Consider the following 19,074-nt stretch of genomic DNA (forward strand, 5'->3'; position numbering starts at 1 on the left):
AAATATATGTATTTTGTGGAACAATTATTTCATCACTAATATTAGGGACCAGCTACTTAACAAAGTACAACTTATAGAATATCTAAAAGAAAAACTTATAATTTTATTCTTAATACAAGAGATTAAAATGAAACCAAATTAAAATAAAAACAAAAAGTTAGCATAACCAAATAAAATATCTCATGAACTGCTACAATTATGATAATATGGCATTGGCATACGAAATCACAAGATTCATGATTTTAATTAATATTTAATAACTAATTAAAAACATAATAAAGTCATAAATAGCTATAGATTAAGTATAGCAGTATCCATTGTTATTAAAAGAGATAAGCATACACCTTCCAGTTATAGAAGCATAATTCATATAAAAACAATAATTCTAAACTATTCGGTGGCAAACGATTTTTTATCGATGACAAATATTTTCTTCCATTCTCTCTCACACACACCACAACAATTCTAAAATTGGCCACCATATTGATAGTTAACAAAATAAATACTTTCACAACTATAGCAGAACAACAACAAGACTTTTCTTCTTCTTACTCTTCTTCCTCTTTATAAGCAATTCTGCTGGTTCATTGGCGGATTAATACCTCTATGGAAGGTTGCCACTCTATCTTTTGCACGGTCATCTGATACTTCTTCAATATCATGTCAGGATAACAGAATTTTTAATCTAGATTATCATGTTCTTCTTCTTGATGTGCCTATCCGTGACCAATGTTGACGATCGTCATAGCAATGTTGATCTTATCTGCAGCAGAGCGGAAAAGCTGCACAGATATTGTGTTGAATCAGGTTCTGAGGTTCTTTGACCACGATGTTCTTCTTCTTTCTGGTCCTCGCTTTCAAATATTCTTTGTTATAGGATGGCTTGCAGGAGGGATTATCTGGATTTATTTCACATAATGTGTTCGAAGTATTGTATTGTAATTTTCGAGATTTGATGGCGGTTAGTACTTCTCTGTCCTTTTTTAATTCTTCTGAGGCCTGAACTTCATCATTTGTGACTCGGCCAGTCCACACAATCTTAAGTACTTTTCGATATAGCCACATCTCAAATGCTTTCAGCCTTTTGCACATATCTTCGTTCAAAGTAAACGATTAAACACTACAAAAAAGGACAGAGATAATGTATCATCGCATCATTCTTACTTTTATATCATGAGAGAGCTTGTAACTCTTGAAAAAGGCAACGACAATATTCGGTTAAAGGTTCTAGCTTTTTCGATGCGCGCACTTACATCCTAGTTATTGGTCCATTCTTTATTTATTATGATGCCAAGGTAGTTGTAGTGTGCCACTCTTTCTTCTGGAGTTTGGTTGGCCTTCTGTTATCTTGATTATTATCATAAGCTTGGTTTTCGTTACGTTTATATTGAGTCCATATTGTTAACTGTAGTACGTGACTTTGTTCACAAGTACTTTTAGGTCTTCTAGGTTATCCGGAAATACTATGGTGTACGCGCTATCTCAGAGTCCCATTTAATAGAATGTATTTTACAGTTTCGTAAAAAGCTTCGATAAATATTCTTTCAGAGTACATATTAAAGATTTTAACAGACAAAATACAGCATTGCCTCACTCCACGCATAATTTTCACATATTTGGTGTGTTTACTTTCAACTTTGAGATTTGCGGTCTAATTCCAGTAAATGTTTCTAATTATTTTTAGATTTTTGATTATTAATTCCCACTTCTTTTAGAATTTTGCATTATCTTGGCGTACTTTACTCGATCAAATGCTTTTGTCCACAGGAACATCATGTCCTTACACTTTATTTATTCGGTGACAAATATGAGAAAAAATCTGTCGAATATAAAGATCAAAATATCTGTTTCAAAACTAGATTTTTCTTAGACTTAGGATAATTATATAGAGATCAGCTGGAGGATATTATCAAATTTATATGTAAAAAGGGAATTTAGCAAAACTTACTTCTCAGTAAGAATAATCAAAGCCGTTTGCTCATAAGAAATCCCCGCAAGACAATTCCTAACACATAATTAGAAACTATTCGATTAGTATGGGTGGTAAAAATTGCATTATTGAACAAGGTAAATGCATTTTCCAAAGAGCATTTCAAAGTAATGAACAATTATAAATTCGGAAATAAGTTCAATATTACTACTATTCGATACAAAATCAATCCAAATTCGTTATTCGGCAATTTTTGGGACCGCTAAAAACGAATATCATGACTGGTGGTGGTCTCCGATGCTCCTGGTGCCTAGAACGGGCTCTGTCTCCTGGAGTTTTGTGGAAATTTGATACAAAATTAGTGAAATTCGTAACTTGGTGATTTTTGGGGTCGTAGAACAATAATATTATGTCGGCGATGACCTTTTGAGGCATCTGGTGCCCAAGACGAGAAACTTCTCCTTAGTTTTATGAAAATTCCATACAAAATCAGTCCACATACATTACCCAGGGGTTTTGCGGTCGCTGATTACAAATATCATAACGATATTCCGATGCACAAACTTTAAGAGACCAGTCCTTTTATGAGCACTAGGTGCCTCAGACACCATCGCCGACATGCTATTAGTAACCCCCCGAATAACGAGTTTACACTGATTGTGTATCGAATTTCTACAAAACTGTAGGAGGCAAGACCCGTCCTGAGCATAATGTGCTTTGCACACCATCCCCCACATGATATTAGTGTTCAGCGTCCCCAAAAACTCCTGAGTAATTATTTTGTACTGATATTGTATCGAATTTCCAAAAAACACCAGACGAGGTTCAGGTACACTGGGGTGCCTAGGAGAACATCGCTGTCATGATATTTATGTTCAATGACCACAAAAACTTCAAGTAGTAATATTGGACAATGAATTTTTGTTGATGACACAAAATTTTATGACACTCATACGAATCGTATGCAAGCATGTAAAAGTTTCATTGAGATCTATCCTAGTGCAAAAATTTGGTAGGTTTATTGCTCCATTGCCTCGCTTCAAGTGTTGTCGTTATTCTAGAGCAGAAGTTGACGCTAATCACAATCAATTAATTAGTAACGTTACGTTTAAGCGTAAAATGATGTAAATCACCAAAAATGGTGAATACAATACAGCTGTTAAATAAAATAATAAAACTAGACAAAACATAGAAAAATAACGAGAAAAACTCAGTAAGTTAATTAACAATGAGTGAAAAGAAGTGGAACAGCAGTGAGAAGAGATCGAAACTAATATACATAAAGCTTTACAAGATGTATTCTAGGTTACAAAAAAGAACAGAAACGTTGGATGACAGGATGGCACTGGATTTGTTTTTGATAATCGGAACGTAAACATAAGTTATCAATATTAGACTCGTAAGTAGAATACGCAATTTCTAGTTAAAAAATTATAAGGCGGCTCAACCAGACCAACTGATTACCTCAAATCAACCGTCGTTGCAATACCAAAGAAACACAATACCAGTCATTGTAAAGAACACCGCCTAATCAGCTTAAAAGGTATTTCTAAAGATAATACATACGCTAATTTTTAACAAATGTAAGTAATGAACAGAAGACAGTCAATTTGATTTCAAAACCGGCTTAAGGACACGAGAGGTACTTTTTTACATGCAACGGCTGGTACAAAATTTTAGTGATCCTAAGTAAGATGTCTTCACTTACTTCATTGATTATCAAAAGGCATTTGATAATGTTTGTAGGACCTTGATTGTGGTAATTAACATCAATTTGAAGCACACAATACCTACATAGAAGCAGCACCTATGCCATGTTTAGTTGATACACGTATATTCATTCCCCTATTTTATATCCATAACACGTTTCATATTAGATATTGAGGCACACAATATCTGGATTGAGAAGATTTTCACCCAGTATGTTTTGCGCGGAGTACTAGAGATCACCTATTTACCCAATTCAGAGCTCCCCTCCTTACAATTTTAGAGTGGCACGGTTTTCTCTAGATATTACTTCATTAGTATTTATATTATATTTATATTATCGGTATTTTTATTTGTTTTAGTACTAAAATTAACGAAAATGTCAGGTATATGGGATACACTTGATTACATAGCTCGAAAAAAGGAAATTGCTTTGGATAAAGAAAATTTATTATCAAGTGAAAAATTTGAGAAGACAAAACATAGTCTACGAGAAACGGATAGCGTTAAAGAAGAGGGTTTAGTTCAGTTTAGAAATTGGATTCAACAAAACCGAGATATTCAAAACTGTATATTAGGTACGTACTATTAATTATTAGTTTTTAGTTTGTAGACAATAACAATATAGGTTCTGAAACTGTTTTCTTGTGGCATGTGTAAGTTAACTATTTTATTGTAAGTTAATTATTGTTTAACCCTCCACTAGTTGCGTACGGTCAAACAGACCGACAGACACTGTAAATATCCATAAAAACCAAAATAAGCTTGCAAAAGTCCGCTGCTGTAGTAGTTCCCGCGCTTCATTTGACTCATTCGTTTCATCGAGACTGTCGGCACTGTTAGTTAGTGTGATATTGTTCGGTCAGCAGTTAATATCGGTCTCAAGCACCGACAAGACTATTTACACACTATCGTAAACACTGAACGCAAACAAGGCAATTAAATTATAACCGTAATTACATGCCAATACCTTATAATTTTGGTATTTGTAGATGGACACTTATGAAAAGGATCCACAGCGACTTCAATATTTGTTAGAATCTGCCGCCACAGACACTGAGCAGTTGGACCATGATTCTGACCAAGATAAGATTTCCAGTCACCAGTTAGCAAATTGTTCTTCCAACCAAATTGTCGAAAAAGATGAAGAATATTTGAATTCCGAGTCGGAATGTGATGAAGCAGATTGCATTCAGGACACTCTAGAAGTTTAAGACTCAGACGAAGAAACTAATATTGCATATTTCGAGCCGTTAGTTAGCAATACTTTAAGTTTTTTGGGTAGAAATAGTCAAACAAAATGGAAAAAAATATCTGATGATCTGAAAATACTATAAAAGTACCAAGTATAGGTATACGAAAAACTTGAAAACTCACATTGCAATTTGAAAACATTTCTATTCAGAAGAAATTACTAATACAGACGTTTTACATACTACCTAAACGATTGAGAGTATTCAAGCAAATTTTGCAAGAGACAGGGATGCAAATTTTACAAATCCAGATAAAATTTATGCACTTCTGAGTTTACTGTATTTGACTGGAAAGTACAAGGCGAGTCACCTCAATTGAAACGATTTTTGATTTGTTTGTAGAACGAAGTCGTAAAGGATATTATAATTCATTTCATTAATTGTTACAATTAATAAAACGCTTTTGGGATTTTGTGAGAAATGTAATTACCGTCAGTATATTCCGTCGAAACCAAGCAAATACCGTATAAAAGTTGCTAAAATGTACTATTACAGTAATTTGGAAGTGTATGTTGGTCTTCAACCAGAAGGATCTTACTATACTATCAAACAGCGCTCAAGATGTTGTCACGAGGCTCTCACAAGGAATTCAAAGAACCAATGGGAATATCATAATGGACAATTGGTTTACTAGATTGCCACTATTTAGACCACTTTATTAAAAAAAGTGACAGCTGTAAGCACTATCCGCAAAAATAAGCGAGAACTACCCTTATAGTTTACTGTTCCTGCAACCAGACCAGTAAAATCTAGCATGTTTGGATTTTACTGTGAATGTTCACTTCTATCATACATTCCTAAAGCAAAAAAAAAAATATGATACTTTTGTCCACGATGCATCACAATGATGATTTGAGGCGTTGAGCGCAATAGTGGCCCAAGCCTGTGATATTCAATTCGGTAAAAATCGAGGACAAAGATTTCTCTGTTTTTGGGTATGTGGGCACCATTCGTATTCATCCATATTCATGTGGGTACTAAGAAATACTGAAATGAATTTGTTTGCTAATTTTTTTGTCGTCTGGCTTTAAGGTCTGGAGATGTTGAGAAACCTGTTGATGAAGCTTTTAACTTCGTCAATTTTTAAAAGTACAAGTCTTATTTGCCGACGGTGCTTTACCACAAAGTGGTTTCAGATATTTTTTTGATATAACTGCCCTAGTTTATTCTTCCTCAGTAACCCCCAATAAAATTTTAAACAACTGTTTGCAAACCTTATGCTCTTGTCCATTTTCCTCTGATAAGAAGTAGTATCTTGTATTTTTCTTTTTCTTAATATCCGAGTGTGCAATACGAACGCTCTTTTTCAAAAACTGGTATTGTAAAATTTTTTTAATATAGTTTCGTGGCGTGCTTTTACATTTAGGTATTCATTAAACACCTAAGTAATATTCATCGTTAGAAAGCATTATAAGAAAACTTGACACGAAAACGGTTTACTGATTTCCGCACTGCAAACTTTCCGTAAACACTGTAAACTTTCAAATACTACTGATTCTGAATTACAGATTAAATCCAAATGCAAAAGGGGCCCAAAGTGGCTTAGTCTGTTTTTGCACTAGAAATTATCTAAATGATATATGCAAATGCATCAGTGAAGTGCACTGACATCTCTCGGCTAGGAAACTAAATTAGGGTTAGGCTGTTATTGTTTTACAAACTTTGCAATATTTATAAGCCGTTTCTGCTAAAAAATGAAAATTCTGAAAAATTTGTGGGTTGGGCCACTATTGCGCTCAACGCCTCATTCAGATTTAGATACAGGTGATCTTTTGAAACAACCAATAATAATAACGGATTATAATTCCACAAAAAGTGGTGTTAATATAGTGGCCAAACTAATGGTGAACTATAACTGTGCTCGTGGTACCTGAAGGTGGCCTGTAGTAATATTTTATGCGGTAATGACTATTGCTGGTATAACAGCCAAATTATTACCGCAGCTAATAATCCGAATGATAAAATATTAAGAAGAAATTTCATTCATAATCAATCATATGACCTTTTTTACTCCACATATGCTAAAAAGGGTTTAAGTCACCACATATTCTAAGACTGGTACGGTTACGTATAAAAGAATGATTAAACCAAGATACTACCAAAGCTAGAGTTGAAATAAAGCAAATTGGCAGATGCAAATTTTGTGGATTTCAGAAGAACCGATAAACGAAATATAGATGCGAACATTGCGGTGTTTTTTTATATTTAGAACACTTATTTGGCATAAGGACTGTAAATAATTTAGTTTATCTTTGTACAGCTGTTTTTAGTAGTTTGCTACAGAAATGTTTTTTATTTTTTTTACTACTCAGTTTTAGAGCTGCCTCTTTCCATTTTGTTTGTCCTTTTGCGAGGGTGTATTTTTAATTTAAATAAAAACTGGTTAAAAATATGTAGTGCTATAATTTTTAATCTTAAAAAATTAACATAATTTTGTAATTACAGAATGTTTTTACCCAGCACAACCGGGTCTCAGGGGCTGCCCTAACCAGAGTATCCTAAATTTATCACGCGACAAATGTAGGGTTAATAAATAATTGTGATAATAATTATATTTGACATTTATTGTATTATACTCAAAGTTTCACATATGGATGAGGTTCATCACTCTGTTTGATGTGTATTAACTATAATTTATCAATATTTTATACCAAAGTTTTGAACTTTGAATTGTCTATGAATTGTATACGAATATATGATAAATTGTATATTTGTCTTAATATATTACTATGTATTTGTTAACCATTAAAAAAAAGCCTTAAGGGATAACAATTTTTATTTTTAGATGACAGTTTCCTATTAAGGTTTCTTCGTGTCAAAAAACACAGTATTCCCAATGGCTCAGCAGACTCTTTTAAAATACCTTAACTTTAGGCAAAAATTCAGTCATGTGTTGTGCAATTTGGATTATAAAGAAGAAAAAACCAGTGAATTAATTAATGCTGGGTAAGTATTAACCTTAGTAATGGTATTACTTTTATTGGCACTTAACGGTAACCATACTTAATCATTCTGTAAGGTGTGTATGATGAAATAACTGACGCGCTATCTCAGAGTAATATAGGTGTAGAATAAATCGCCAAATTTATGCATGAGATTAAATTCCATATTAATTTGTTCTTTTTATGAATGAAGCAAAAAGGAGAGTATTAAAGTTTTTATAGTTTAGGTAATTATCTGCGAGCTTGCTGACAGTATTATAGATAATTGCTAATTAGCTGCAATTACAGCGACATTAATATAGTTTAGCTAAATCACAAAGGTTTAGATATAAATAACAAAGCAATTTGAGTTTTAGATGTGTTGTGTGCTGTTTTGAATAATTTAGTTACAACAAATATTACTGGTCAAAATTATTTCTTAGTCAAGTTTTGACTTTGTAAAAAAATTACAATGAAGTAAACACTTCTGGTGTAAATGGAATATTTATAAAATTGCTAAAATAAAAATATCTAAAATGATTAAAACTTTCATCGGAACATTTTCAGACTTACCATACCATCATCCGTGAAACTCTAGCATTTGCAAATAGCCACTTTGAAAGGTGTAAAAACATTTGGATTACATTTTAAAAATATTTTAAATATTAAAATTGATGCGACATAAAGTAGATGTTTTTAGATTTAACTGAAAGACAATATATACTTACCATTGCTTGAAACGGTGATCACGTGTGAATTTGACCGAAGATACCAGCTAACTCTTAGTCAGCCAAAACTTTTGACTTTGTATTTCGGAAGCCGTTTGTTTTTATAATCGATCGTACTGCAGCCAATCGAGTCATCCAACTTTTTGGCTGAGGTTATAGTACTTACGTAGCCAAGACCAACGGCTTTACGTGTCCGCCTAAACATAGTGGCGGCTCAGTTAACCTCAAAAATTGAAAAGTTTCTGGTATCTGTGCTGGATTGAACCCGGGCCGCCAATTTGGTAAGCTAGTAACATAAACACTGAGCTACAGCGGCCACAAGTTTTGACTTACTAAGAGTTTTAGCGTCCCGTACGTACTTATGAAAAACAAATTTATTTTAAATTTTCTGTACACTCTGTAGTTGAAACCATTAGTAGGTTGCTAGTATTTTTGTCTTTCAGTTGATCTTCAGCTTACTACTATGTGGTAAGTAAAGCGAGTACTAGCCATAGTAGTTGAAGAAAGCGTTTTTATGCAAAACTCATATACTTCATATAAAAATTAGTGAATAATGTTTCATCGAAATATCTACGAACTTTTGTTACTAAAAGAAAAACAACTTCTGAATGGATCGAAGCATCTCGTTATCTCCTGCTATATTTGACTCTATTTGTACGTAGCACTTCTCAAAACAATATTAATAAATAAACAACTACTAAAACAAATAATTTTTGCTTAATTCCAGATATATAGCTGTTAGTCCTTTTAGAGATAGAGATGGGAGAAGAGTCATTTTTTATAATTTTAGTAAGTATTTAATGTCTTCTTTAATTTATTAGCTTTAATACATTTTTTGTAGTAACTAATGTTATTATCGTATCATTCACTTCGTGATTTATATTATCTTTATATGCTAATATATGCTACATATTATTAGTACACGATAAGCGATTTTTAGTCATAGACATATAATACCTTTTTACATCTTTAAAGAGAAGAAAAATCTGCATACAGACACCTGTATGTAACACCCAGTCAGTGTTAAGTTCATAATACCCTAACGAACATGTGCCAGGACGAGATGCCCGAGGGAGTTAGACCTTTGGTACTCGTCCTGTTACCACTCCAAGACCGTCGGCATCCAACTAAAAACCTCTCCTTTGTCACTCTAGACATCAGGATGGAAGGGCTGGTTAACGCAAAACATCTCTCCTGATTCCCTGCTATCACCCGATTCCCATTCTTTCTTCTACACATTCATCAGGAAAACAGATATATAATACCTAGACAGCACGCTGCAATCTAAACCTGTTCCCATAGTGCAACAGAAAAAAAATACAAGCAGTCCTCGTCCAAAGTTATTATTCTGACAACGACTGCAGGCGGTAGGCAGCACCTGCAGACGGCATCGGCAGTTGCAGTTACCGCCTCAGCAGACGTCACTACTTTGCAGTATTAATTTGTATGAGATTGATTCTAACATTTGCCTGTAACTGCTTCTTTCCAGTAAGTCAGTTGCTATGTCGCCCAACGGCAGACGACACACTTAAACGAACACATTACTGCCGTTAGTGCCGTCCTGAAGTTGGACAACAAGTATTAACAAACGAAGAAAGTGATTATTTTATTGATCTAGTGTCTAAATATTCCTGTTTATTCGACTGCAAAAATGCGAATTATAAAAATTTACATCTCAAAGAAAATGTTTTGAAGGCGATCGCCCAAAAAGCGAATAAAATCTTTTGATAAATGTTTCATAAGAGCCTTCTTCCAGTAAAATTTTTATTGGTTGTGTAGGATTTCTCTTAGAGCAATAATATAATAACAAATGGCCTTCTTCTTCTTGCAGTAATACCTGCAGCATTTCATAATCCATATTTTTTATGTAATAGCCAACCTCAACTATTTTATGCCGCCACGTAACTGAAGTAGCTGCTGCTGACTTTGAAATCAATACTACAGCAACTTATTCAAATCAATAGGGCAAACAATCTCTAGTTGGAAGGTTTGGAGGTCGAAAAAGCCTGTCCTTTAAAAGAGAAGCATGGATTTCCCCGTTTTTTCTCTGTTCTACTAGGTGAACGGGCTTAAATTGCAACACGCAGTCTAGGTATTATATATTTATGATTTTAGTATACAAGTTCTAATCTAACGAAAATGAAACGTTTTTCGAAAGAAATGGAACATAATTTTTACGGCCTGCAAAATCAAAATATGGCGCTTTATAAGATGTCAAACAACGGAGGTAAAGGACTAATAGAACCAAAACACATACAAAAGGATACGTGGATTGACTACTTAAAAAAGCTATATGAAGAGTAAGAACAAACGACGCTAGAACTAGAAAAACCAGAAATTACCACAAATGAAGAACTTAATACAAATGTACAGGAAGTTCGGAAAATCGAGCGAACTAATTCTACTATTTAAAAAAGGAGATAAAAACAGCCAGAAAACTACAGAGGTATAAACTTGTTAAATATTACGCTAAAAACTTACAACTAAAATTTTACAAGTGCTAATAAATCAAGGGATAAGTTTAGCAGAAGAACAACAGGGGTTTCGTTGTGGAAGATCGTGTACAGATGCAATATTCGTTATTAAGTAAATTACTGAGAAATCACTAGAGTATAATAGACGAGCATTTCTGTGTCTGATTGACCTAAAGAAAGTGTTTTGAAAGAGTAAGACTCAAAGATGTAATCCATCTTCTATATAATAGAGAAGTTCCCCTAAATATTATAAAAACTATCGATAACATCTACCAAAACAACAAAATGGAAGTCAGAATAGATGAACAACTTACAAAACTTATAGAAATAGGCAGCGGAATAAGACAAGGGGATATATATCCAAGGGGATGTACATCCAGATAGCACTGATGATTAAATTATAATTCCGAAAATGTTCTGTGATGTAGCCCGATAGGGTGTTTTTAATGTTATACCTTTTATAAAGGAATTTTTAAATACATTTTTTGTTTTAATTTATGTTGTATAAATGTTTTGCTGGTACATCAGTTAGTCAACTCTTCCAATACTTATTATGTTTATAGGACTGGTAGATCTTCAAAAAATGTCAAGTTTAGATGTGCAAAGAGCAGACGCAATTACTTTTGAGACTCTGGTAGACGAGGAAGAAACCCAAGTTATGGGTGTTACACATGTTATATGTGCACAAGGAGCTGGAGCTTCGTATGTACCATTGTTTACTGCAAATGAATTTGGTTACTTGATCAAATGGGGGGAGGTAAGCAACTATCTTTATGATTTACAAAATAAAACAAAAAGAAAGTAATAAGTCAGTAAGTAGCAAAAGTATTAAAAATAATTAAGTTGAAATACATATTTTTTCTTTTTTGTGGTCATTAACAATTTTGAACATTTTACCTACGTCAGTGTAATGCATTTGTATGAAACCTATTGTGAAATATTACCAAATTACTTGAAATGCTGAAAGTCTTCGTGTGCTTGAAACTTTCTAGACATAAGTAGAATCTCACTAGTGTGGCACTTCAATAAAGCGACACGTCCAATAATCCGGCAATTTCTGCCCGCGTCACCCTTGTAAAGTAAGTAAAGATAAAATCACATTTATGTTGTGATCAAATGCTACTAGAACACACACATTAGAATAGTTCCATAAAGTCATTGTGCCAAAAGTGAATAAGGTTATATAAAAACAAACTTGATCATAAAAGGTTTACTTGTACTTGACAATGTTCCAGGCGATTCAAATGAATAAGAACTTAGATCAAGAGATGGTAATATCCAACTATCTTCATACCACCAAACTGCATACCTATGGATCAAAATGCCATCCAAAAATTCTTGTATCAAAATAAATTGCTCATGCTTGATGGTATTTAGAAATAAGTAGTCTCACTAATCTGGTACTTCAATAAACCCACACGTCTAATAATTCGGCAATTTCCGCCTGTGAGTAAAGATAGAATCTCATTTATGTTGTGATCAAATGCTACTAGAACACACACATTAGATTTGTTAGTGATTGGTAAAGTTAAAAATTCCAGAGCTTTCAAAAGTATTTGTCTGCCAGTCTTCTACAGATTAAAAAGTTCCAATTAAAAAGTTGGATCACAAGTGAGGTATTAAGTGCATGTTTCCATAAAGTCTTTGTGTCAGGAGTGAATAAGGTTACGAAAAAATCCAACTTGATCATAAAAGATTTACTTGTACTTGAGAATGTTCCAGGCCACCCAAATGGACAAGAACTTAGATCAAGTGATGGCAATATCCAACTAAGTTCATACCACTAAACTGCATACATATGGATCAAAATGTCATCCAAAAAGTAAAATTCTTTAATAAAAATAAATTCCTAGAGTCCTAAAATGTTCAACTTAGGTAGGCGAGGTCATATTATACGAAATCAAATTGATTACGTCTTGATAAACAAAAGATTCCGCAACTATATAAATAGAGTGGCTGCTTACCCTGGTGCAGACATTTCATCTGACCACAACCCCCTAATCGCAAATGTAAGGCTTCGACTGGCGAAGGTTAAAAAACCATCAAATAAAAAATATATAAACATGAGAGAACTAATGAGAGATGAAGAGCTTAGAACTACATACGGCAACCACATCAACGAGAACCTGAGAAATTTACAAGTAAATTGCATAGAGGAAACCTGCGAGAAAATAAAAATGGCTGTAGCCAATGCGGATGAATCAATCGCAAGTAAAATAAAAAGAAATCACAAAAACGAGTAGATGACGGAAGAGAGACTTGAGCTAATGGAGCAGCGCCGACAGTACAAAATATATCAGAAGCAACGTAAATACAATGAAACTCAACGTACGATAAGAGCAAAAATTAAAACCGCAAAGGAAATCTGGATGAAAGAGCGTTGTGAAGAATTAGAATCACTACAAGAAAAGAGGGACAGCTTTGGACTACACAAAAAGGTTAAAGAAATTTCGAATATATACAAGAAACACCACGAGACAAACCTGAAAAATGATCAAGGCGACTACGTACATACCCAGGAAGAACTAGCCAAAATCTGGACAGATTATGCTTCGTCCCTCTTTGCAGACAACAGACCGAATCTGCCAACTACTAACCTATCTACAGAAACTTTGTCCGGTCCTCCGATTATTCGAGACGAGGTGGAGTACGCTATAAAAATAGCAAAACTGGGCAAGGCCCCTGGACCGGATGGCATTACTACGGAAGCCCTAAAACTGTTGGATGATGACAACATCGACACTCTGGTAACAATCTTCAATGCCATATATGACACCGGCCACATTCCAACGGATTGGCTTTGTTCAACCTTCATAATGATCCCTAAATCACAAAGAGCGACAAGGTGCAAGGACCACAGACTGATTAGCTTGATGAGTCATTTACTTAAAATATTTCTTCGCATACTCCACACAAGAATGTTCAGAAAACTAGAAGAGCTGAGCGGCGAGACACAATTTGGTTTCAAGAAGGGACTCGGGACGCGCGAAGCATCATTCTGCTTGAATACCCTGGTACAAAACTGTATGGACCAACGAAAAGATATAGTCATCACATTCCTCGACTACGAAAAAGCTTTTGACACCGTAAAACACGATGAAATAATAAAAATGCTACACAATGCTGATATTGATGAGAAAGATATAAGAGTTATCCAGAATCTCTATTGGAATTAAAAGGCACGTGTAAGGCTGAACAAATCAACAAACACAGAGGAATTCGAAATTTTACGAGGGGTGCGACAGGGGTGAATTTTGTCTCCTATGCTGTTCAACCTCTATGTGGAGAATGTTTTTGCAGAGGCACTTGAAGGCACTGATTGTGGTATAAAGGTCAACGGGTACCCGATAAATAACATTCGTTACGCTGACAACACCGCAATAATCACAGATAACGAACATGATATGCAGTTGATACTAAATAAAATAAACACCACAGGAAAAACATATGGCCTGAAGATAAATGCTGGAAAAACAAAATGCATGACAATAAGAAAGAGCGCATTTTTCAGAGTACAACTGCACGTAGATAATGCTCCAATCGAGCAAGTGAAAACATTCAAATACTTGGGAATGATGGTGAATGACCAATGGGATCCTCAACAACAAATAAAATGCCGTACCGAACAAGCAAGACAAGCTTTTCTTAAATTTAAACCGCTACTTTGTAACCGCAATCTTTCCTTCAATCTCCGTTACAGAATGGTTAAGTGCTATGTATGGTCCATATTGTTATACGGCATGGAGACATGGACGTTGAAAATATCTTCCATTAACAAGTTGGAAGCCTTCGAAATGTGGACCTTGCGAAGAATGTTCCGCATACCATGGACAGATAGGGTGAGAAACGAGGAAGTCCTAAGAAGAGCAAATACTGAGAGAGAATTGCTCAGCTTGATCAAGGCACGAAAGATTGGATACCTGGGCCACATCCTGAGAGGGGAAAAATACGCAATCCCTCAACTAATTATCCAAGGAAAGATTGAGGGCAAGAGAGGATGAGGTCGCAAACAAATGTTGTGGCTGCGAAATATAAAGAACTGGACAGGCGTAATTAACACTGGCGAACTTTTGCATGCCGCAAAAGACAGACGTCTGACCTTAAGATAATTCGCCAACGCACTATAGGTGCACGGCACCATAAGAAGAAGAAGGTAGGCGAGTTGCTACCTTAAGTCCTTTAGAGCATTCAGAGCCTACGATTCCAGACTAGTAATCCTCGTTGAGAGCTTACGTTCCCATGAAGTGAATCTATTTAATATTTTATAATCCTACATATTTATCAACAATAATTTAATCTAATACCAATTAAATAACATTTAAAGAATTTTCACTTTTATATTAAGTGGCTTTAAACATGCCTAGTAGCAGCACTGAAGATGTACTATTAGTCGAAAACGTTCTATAATTTAGCCCGTAAGGGTTATCTTAAATATATATACCTTTTTTAAAGGGTTTTTTAATAAACATTTTTTAAACGATATTACACCAGTGCTGAATGATGTACTAAAGGGTTTCGAAATATTTCTACTCCTCATCATGTTTTCAGTTACTAATGCATGTCAACGCAAAATTTGTTTCTATCTGACATGGTTGTCCCTGATAATTAAGTAGGTAGGTAGCCCCATTGTTCTTAAATCTGTCACCGCATTCGTGGGTATCCTAAAGGCTTTCTCCCTATCAGGGCTTCCTCCTAAACTAACTTGACGAGGCAATTATTACGGAATCTGTAGACATGAAACATCTTATGCGTTAAGATTTAATTTCTTGGATGGTGTCACTAGTGTTATATATCTGTTTGATCTAGGCATTTGTGCCTATTCGATATTGGTCAGTATTCGGGCCGTGATAGGTTTCGGAGAATCTTCTGAAGATTTGCCTCTCCAAACATAAGTTTGTTTTCCATTGCTTTTGTTAGTGTCTCCCTCCCATACATGTGCGCAGGTCTAATCACTGTTTTATATATCCTGATTTTTGAGGTTTGTATTAGGCTCCATTAGATGTAATAGTGGTATGGATGTATAAAATACATCTGTTTGCTGAATTTTCCTTTTTATCTTTACAGAGATGTCTTTATCTGCGTTGATTGTCGCTCCAAGATATTTAAAATACTCCACTCTTTCAAAGTTACATGGGTCTATTGTTACATTTTGCCCCATTCTATCTCGTCCCTTTTCTCTGTTAGTGCACATGTATTTATTTTTCTCTTTATTGACCATAATACCGTTTTTTGCGTTTATATCTATTTTGTTAAAAGTTTTCTTTACAGTGTTTTCAACACTGTAATGTTGATACACTGTTTCCAACAATTTCAAGATCGTCCGCGTATGCTAATAGTAGTTTTGGTCCATGTACTGTTAATAGTTTTATTTAAATTTGTGCTGTTCTTACTACTTTTTCCAGGACTATATTAAAGAGGAGAGATGGCAATGCGTTTCTTTGTTTTAGGCCATTGTTTATTTCAAACGATTCTGTGGGTTGGTTGTCTATCCGTACTCTGGATCTACAGCTATCACACATACTTTAATAAGCTAGATTAGCTTTATTGGAATCGAGAATTCCGCCAATGCATTACGCATTTGATCTCTTTTATAGATGTCGTATATTTGTCGGAAGTCTAAAAAGATATTATGGATAGTTTTGTTAAATTCCTATTCTTTTTTAAATAGCTGCCTTAAGGTAAAAATCTGATCTATGATTATCTGATTAAGATAATCATTCATAATCATCTATATCATTTTGTGTCCTTTTTATGGATAGGGACTAGTACACTTTTTTGACATTTTGTTGCTTCTGCTTTCTTCAACTTGTTAATTGGTTGCAATTTCCTCTAGTAGTTCCTCTTCATTGATTATTAGTTTATCTTTATTTTTCCTGAGTAAAGACGTCAGGTCTGAAGCCTTTTTTTCATTAGATAGCGATTTGTAAAATTCTCGACTGTTACTCTTGTCTATTACTTGTTCATATTTTCTTTCTTCTCTCTAATTCGATTTCTTGTTTCTCGTGGTGATGTTGCATAGTTTTTTTTTCTTTCAGTTGTTTTTGGTTGGATTATAATCTTTTGCGTTTCCTGTCTGTTTCTATTTTCTTGACACTCTTTATCAAATCATTTCTTTGTTCTTTTCCTAATTTTTCAGGTAATTCAGCTGTCTCTGTTTTACGTAATCAAATACGACGTAACGATTCTATTAATATATTTCATAATAGTTTAAAGTCCAATATACTTTTAGGGGGATATCAATATTGTACTTTTTTTTAAAGAGATAAGTGAAAAAGTTTCTTATATTCATATATATTGTGCAGTATTTTTGACTCTAGTTCATCCAGATCTAGCCTTACGGCTCCCACTCCCTCAAAGGGGAAAAATCACTCATCCCAGATACCTACAGTATCAAAAGGATGGAGCTCTGGTGGAACTCTTTCCGTGTTATCGAGCCCTAGGTGACTAGGTTGGAGGATCTCCCAAAAATTTTCGTACACATCTGGATGTTGAGAGTAGTACAGCTTTCTGCATGGTCTTGTAGAGATGTTCATTTAGATCTAGCTTTTTTATGTTTTGTATGTTGACTCTAGTAGTAGAGAGAATAATAGGTATTGCCTGTGTACTTTTTATTCTCCACTCTCTTCGTATTTGAATTCCCAGATCCCTGTACTTGGCGATCTTTTCGCTTTGTTTAATACAAAGGTTATTGTTGTTGGTTACCGCCACATCAATTATTGTTGTTTGTCTCTTTAGTCTATTAACCAGTATGAGATCTGGTCTATTATGTACTACTCTTTGGTATGTGAGCACAGTGGGGTCTTAGAATAGCTTGTAGTTGTCATTCTTAATTATACTCTCAGGAACGTATTGATAATATGGGAGATGGTTTGTTTGGAGAATTCCCAGTTTGATGGCTATCTCTTGATGAAATATCTTTCCTACTGAGTTATGCCGTTCGTTATATTCAGTTGCAACAAATGGCTGGTAGCCCCGGTATGATGTTATATGATTTCTTGAGCTTGACATCCATATCTGCATTTGTCATTTTGGACCTGAGGGTCTTTAACGACGATATATTTCAGGTAATTTTTGGTTGGTATAACCTGATCCTGAATATCAAGTAATGAACCTTCTGTTTCAGGGAACATCTTTTCTGATGTCAGACAATAGATCGACGCTATATTGTTGACATGGTCTTGACTGACCTCATTGGAATGTCGCCTGTGCACAGGCTTACCCATCCAGGTGTACATTTTTTCGTCACTAGAAAAATGGTTTATTGGCATTTCTGGTTCCCTCAGTTTAAGCGGTGTTGTGTCATCTACTGCGCAAATCGCTCGATGTAAAGTAGATGTCTCAGCCTGCATCTAAAAATAAGTTTTTAAATTAGTAATCTGTTTTTCTAATTGCTTACTTATATCCATTAGTCCTCTTTCTCCTAAATACGTGTTTTTGTGCCTTTGTGAGGTGTGTTCGTACTTTTCGCTTAAGATTTTCTATATCCGTTTTAATCCACTTAATAATACCAAATGAATGGCTAAGCGCGAAACATGCGTAGGTGTTTAATGCCTTAAACAAATTTTTACTGTTAAGAAAAGAGCGGAGCGGCTGTTTTACTCGTCATATGAAAGTTAATTCGATTTTTATTTGTTTATGGTCAACTTTACGCGCTTGCTTTACTCCGAGATATTTATACGTGTAATTTTAACCTGTAGTGCATTATTAATAATATTTATATTTTTAGCAATCTTTTCCAATGAGGCATAGACTGATATATCTTACTCACATCTCACCATTTATTAGACGTATTTATGAAATTGTAAAGGGTTTAATAAGCCCCAAATTAAGATCACGAGTTCATGTAAGTATAGTTGAAAATATTAGTAGTATATTATACCTTAGTCCATTATCCACTAGTCCTTGCAAAGCATCGATACTTTTCTACTCCTGTATACATTTTTTACTTTTTCTTTTTGACTTTGGATTTTTTGTGTAAATTAAACTCATCATGAATGTTTTGGAGGTGGTCAATTTTCTTGACAGATTCCTGTAGCCGTATCTCACTCTGAGATAGCGCGT

General features: G+C 34.5%; 1 protein-coding gene across 1 annotated transcript; it reads left to right on the top strand.

Moving 5' to 3' along the window:
* Positions 1-4,003: 4,003 nt before the first annotated feature.
* Positions 4,004-18,856, top strand: LOC140431764 (retinaldehyde-binding protein 1-like; the record flags this gene model as incomplete). Its single annotated transcript, XM_072519647.1, has 5 exons — positions 4,004-4,215; positions 7,676-7,836; positions 9,267-9,328; positions 11,577-11,770; positions 18,740-18,856. Coding segments are annotated over exons 2-5 (483 nt in total), but the record flags the coding sequence as incomplete, so codon positions are not given.
* Between the last annotated feature and the right edge of the window lie 218 nt (positions 18,857-19,074).

This window comes from Diabrotica undecimpunctata, unplaced genomic scaffold (assembly GCF_040954645.1).
Source record: "Diabrotica undecimpunctata isolate CICGRU unplaced genomic scaffold, icDiaUnde3 ctg00000885.1, whole genome shotgun sequence".
Taxonomy (NCBI): Eukaryota; Metazoa; Arthropoda; class Insecta; order Coleoptera; family Chrysomelidae; genus Diabrotica; species Diabrotica undecimpunctata.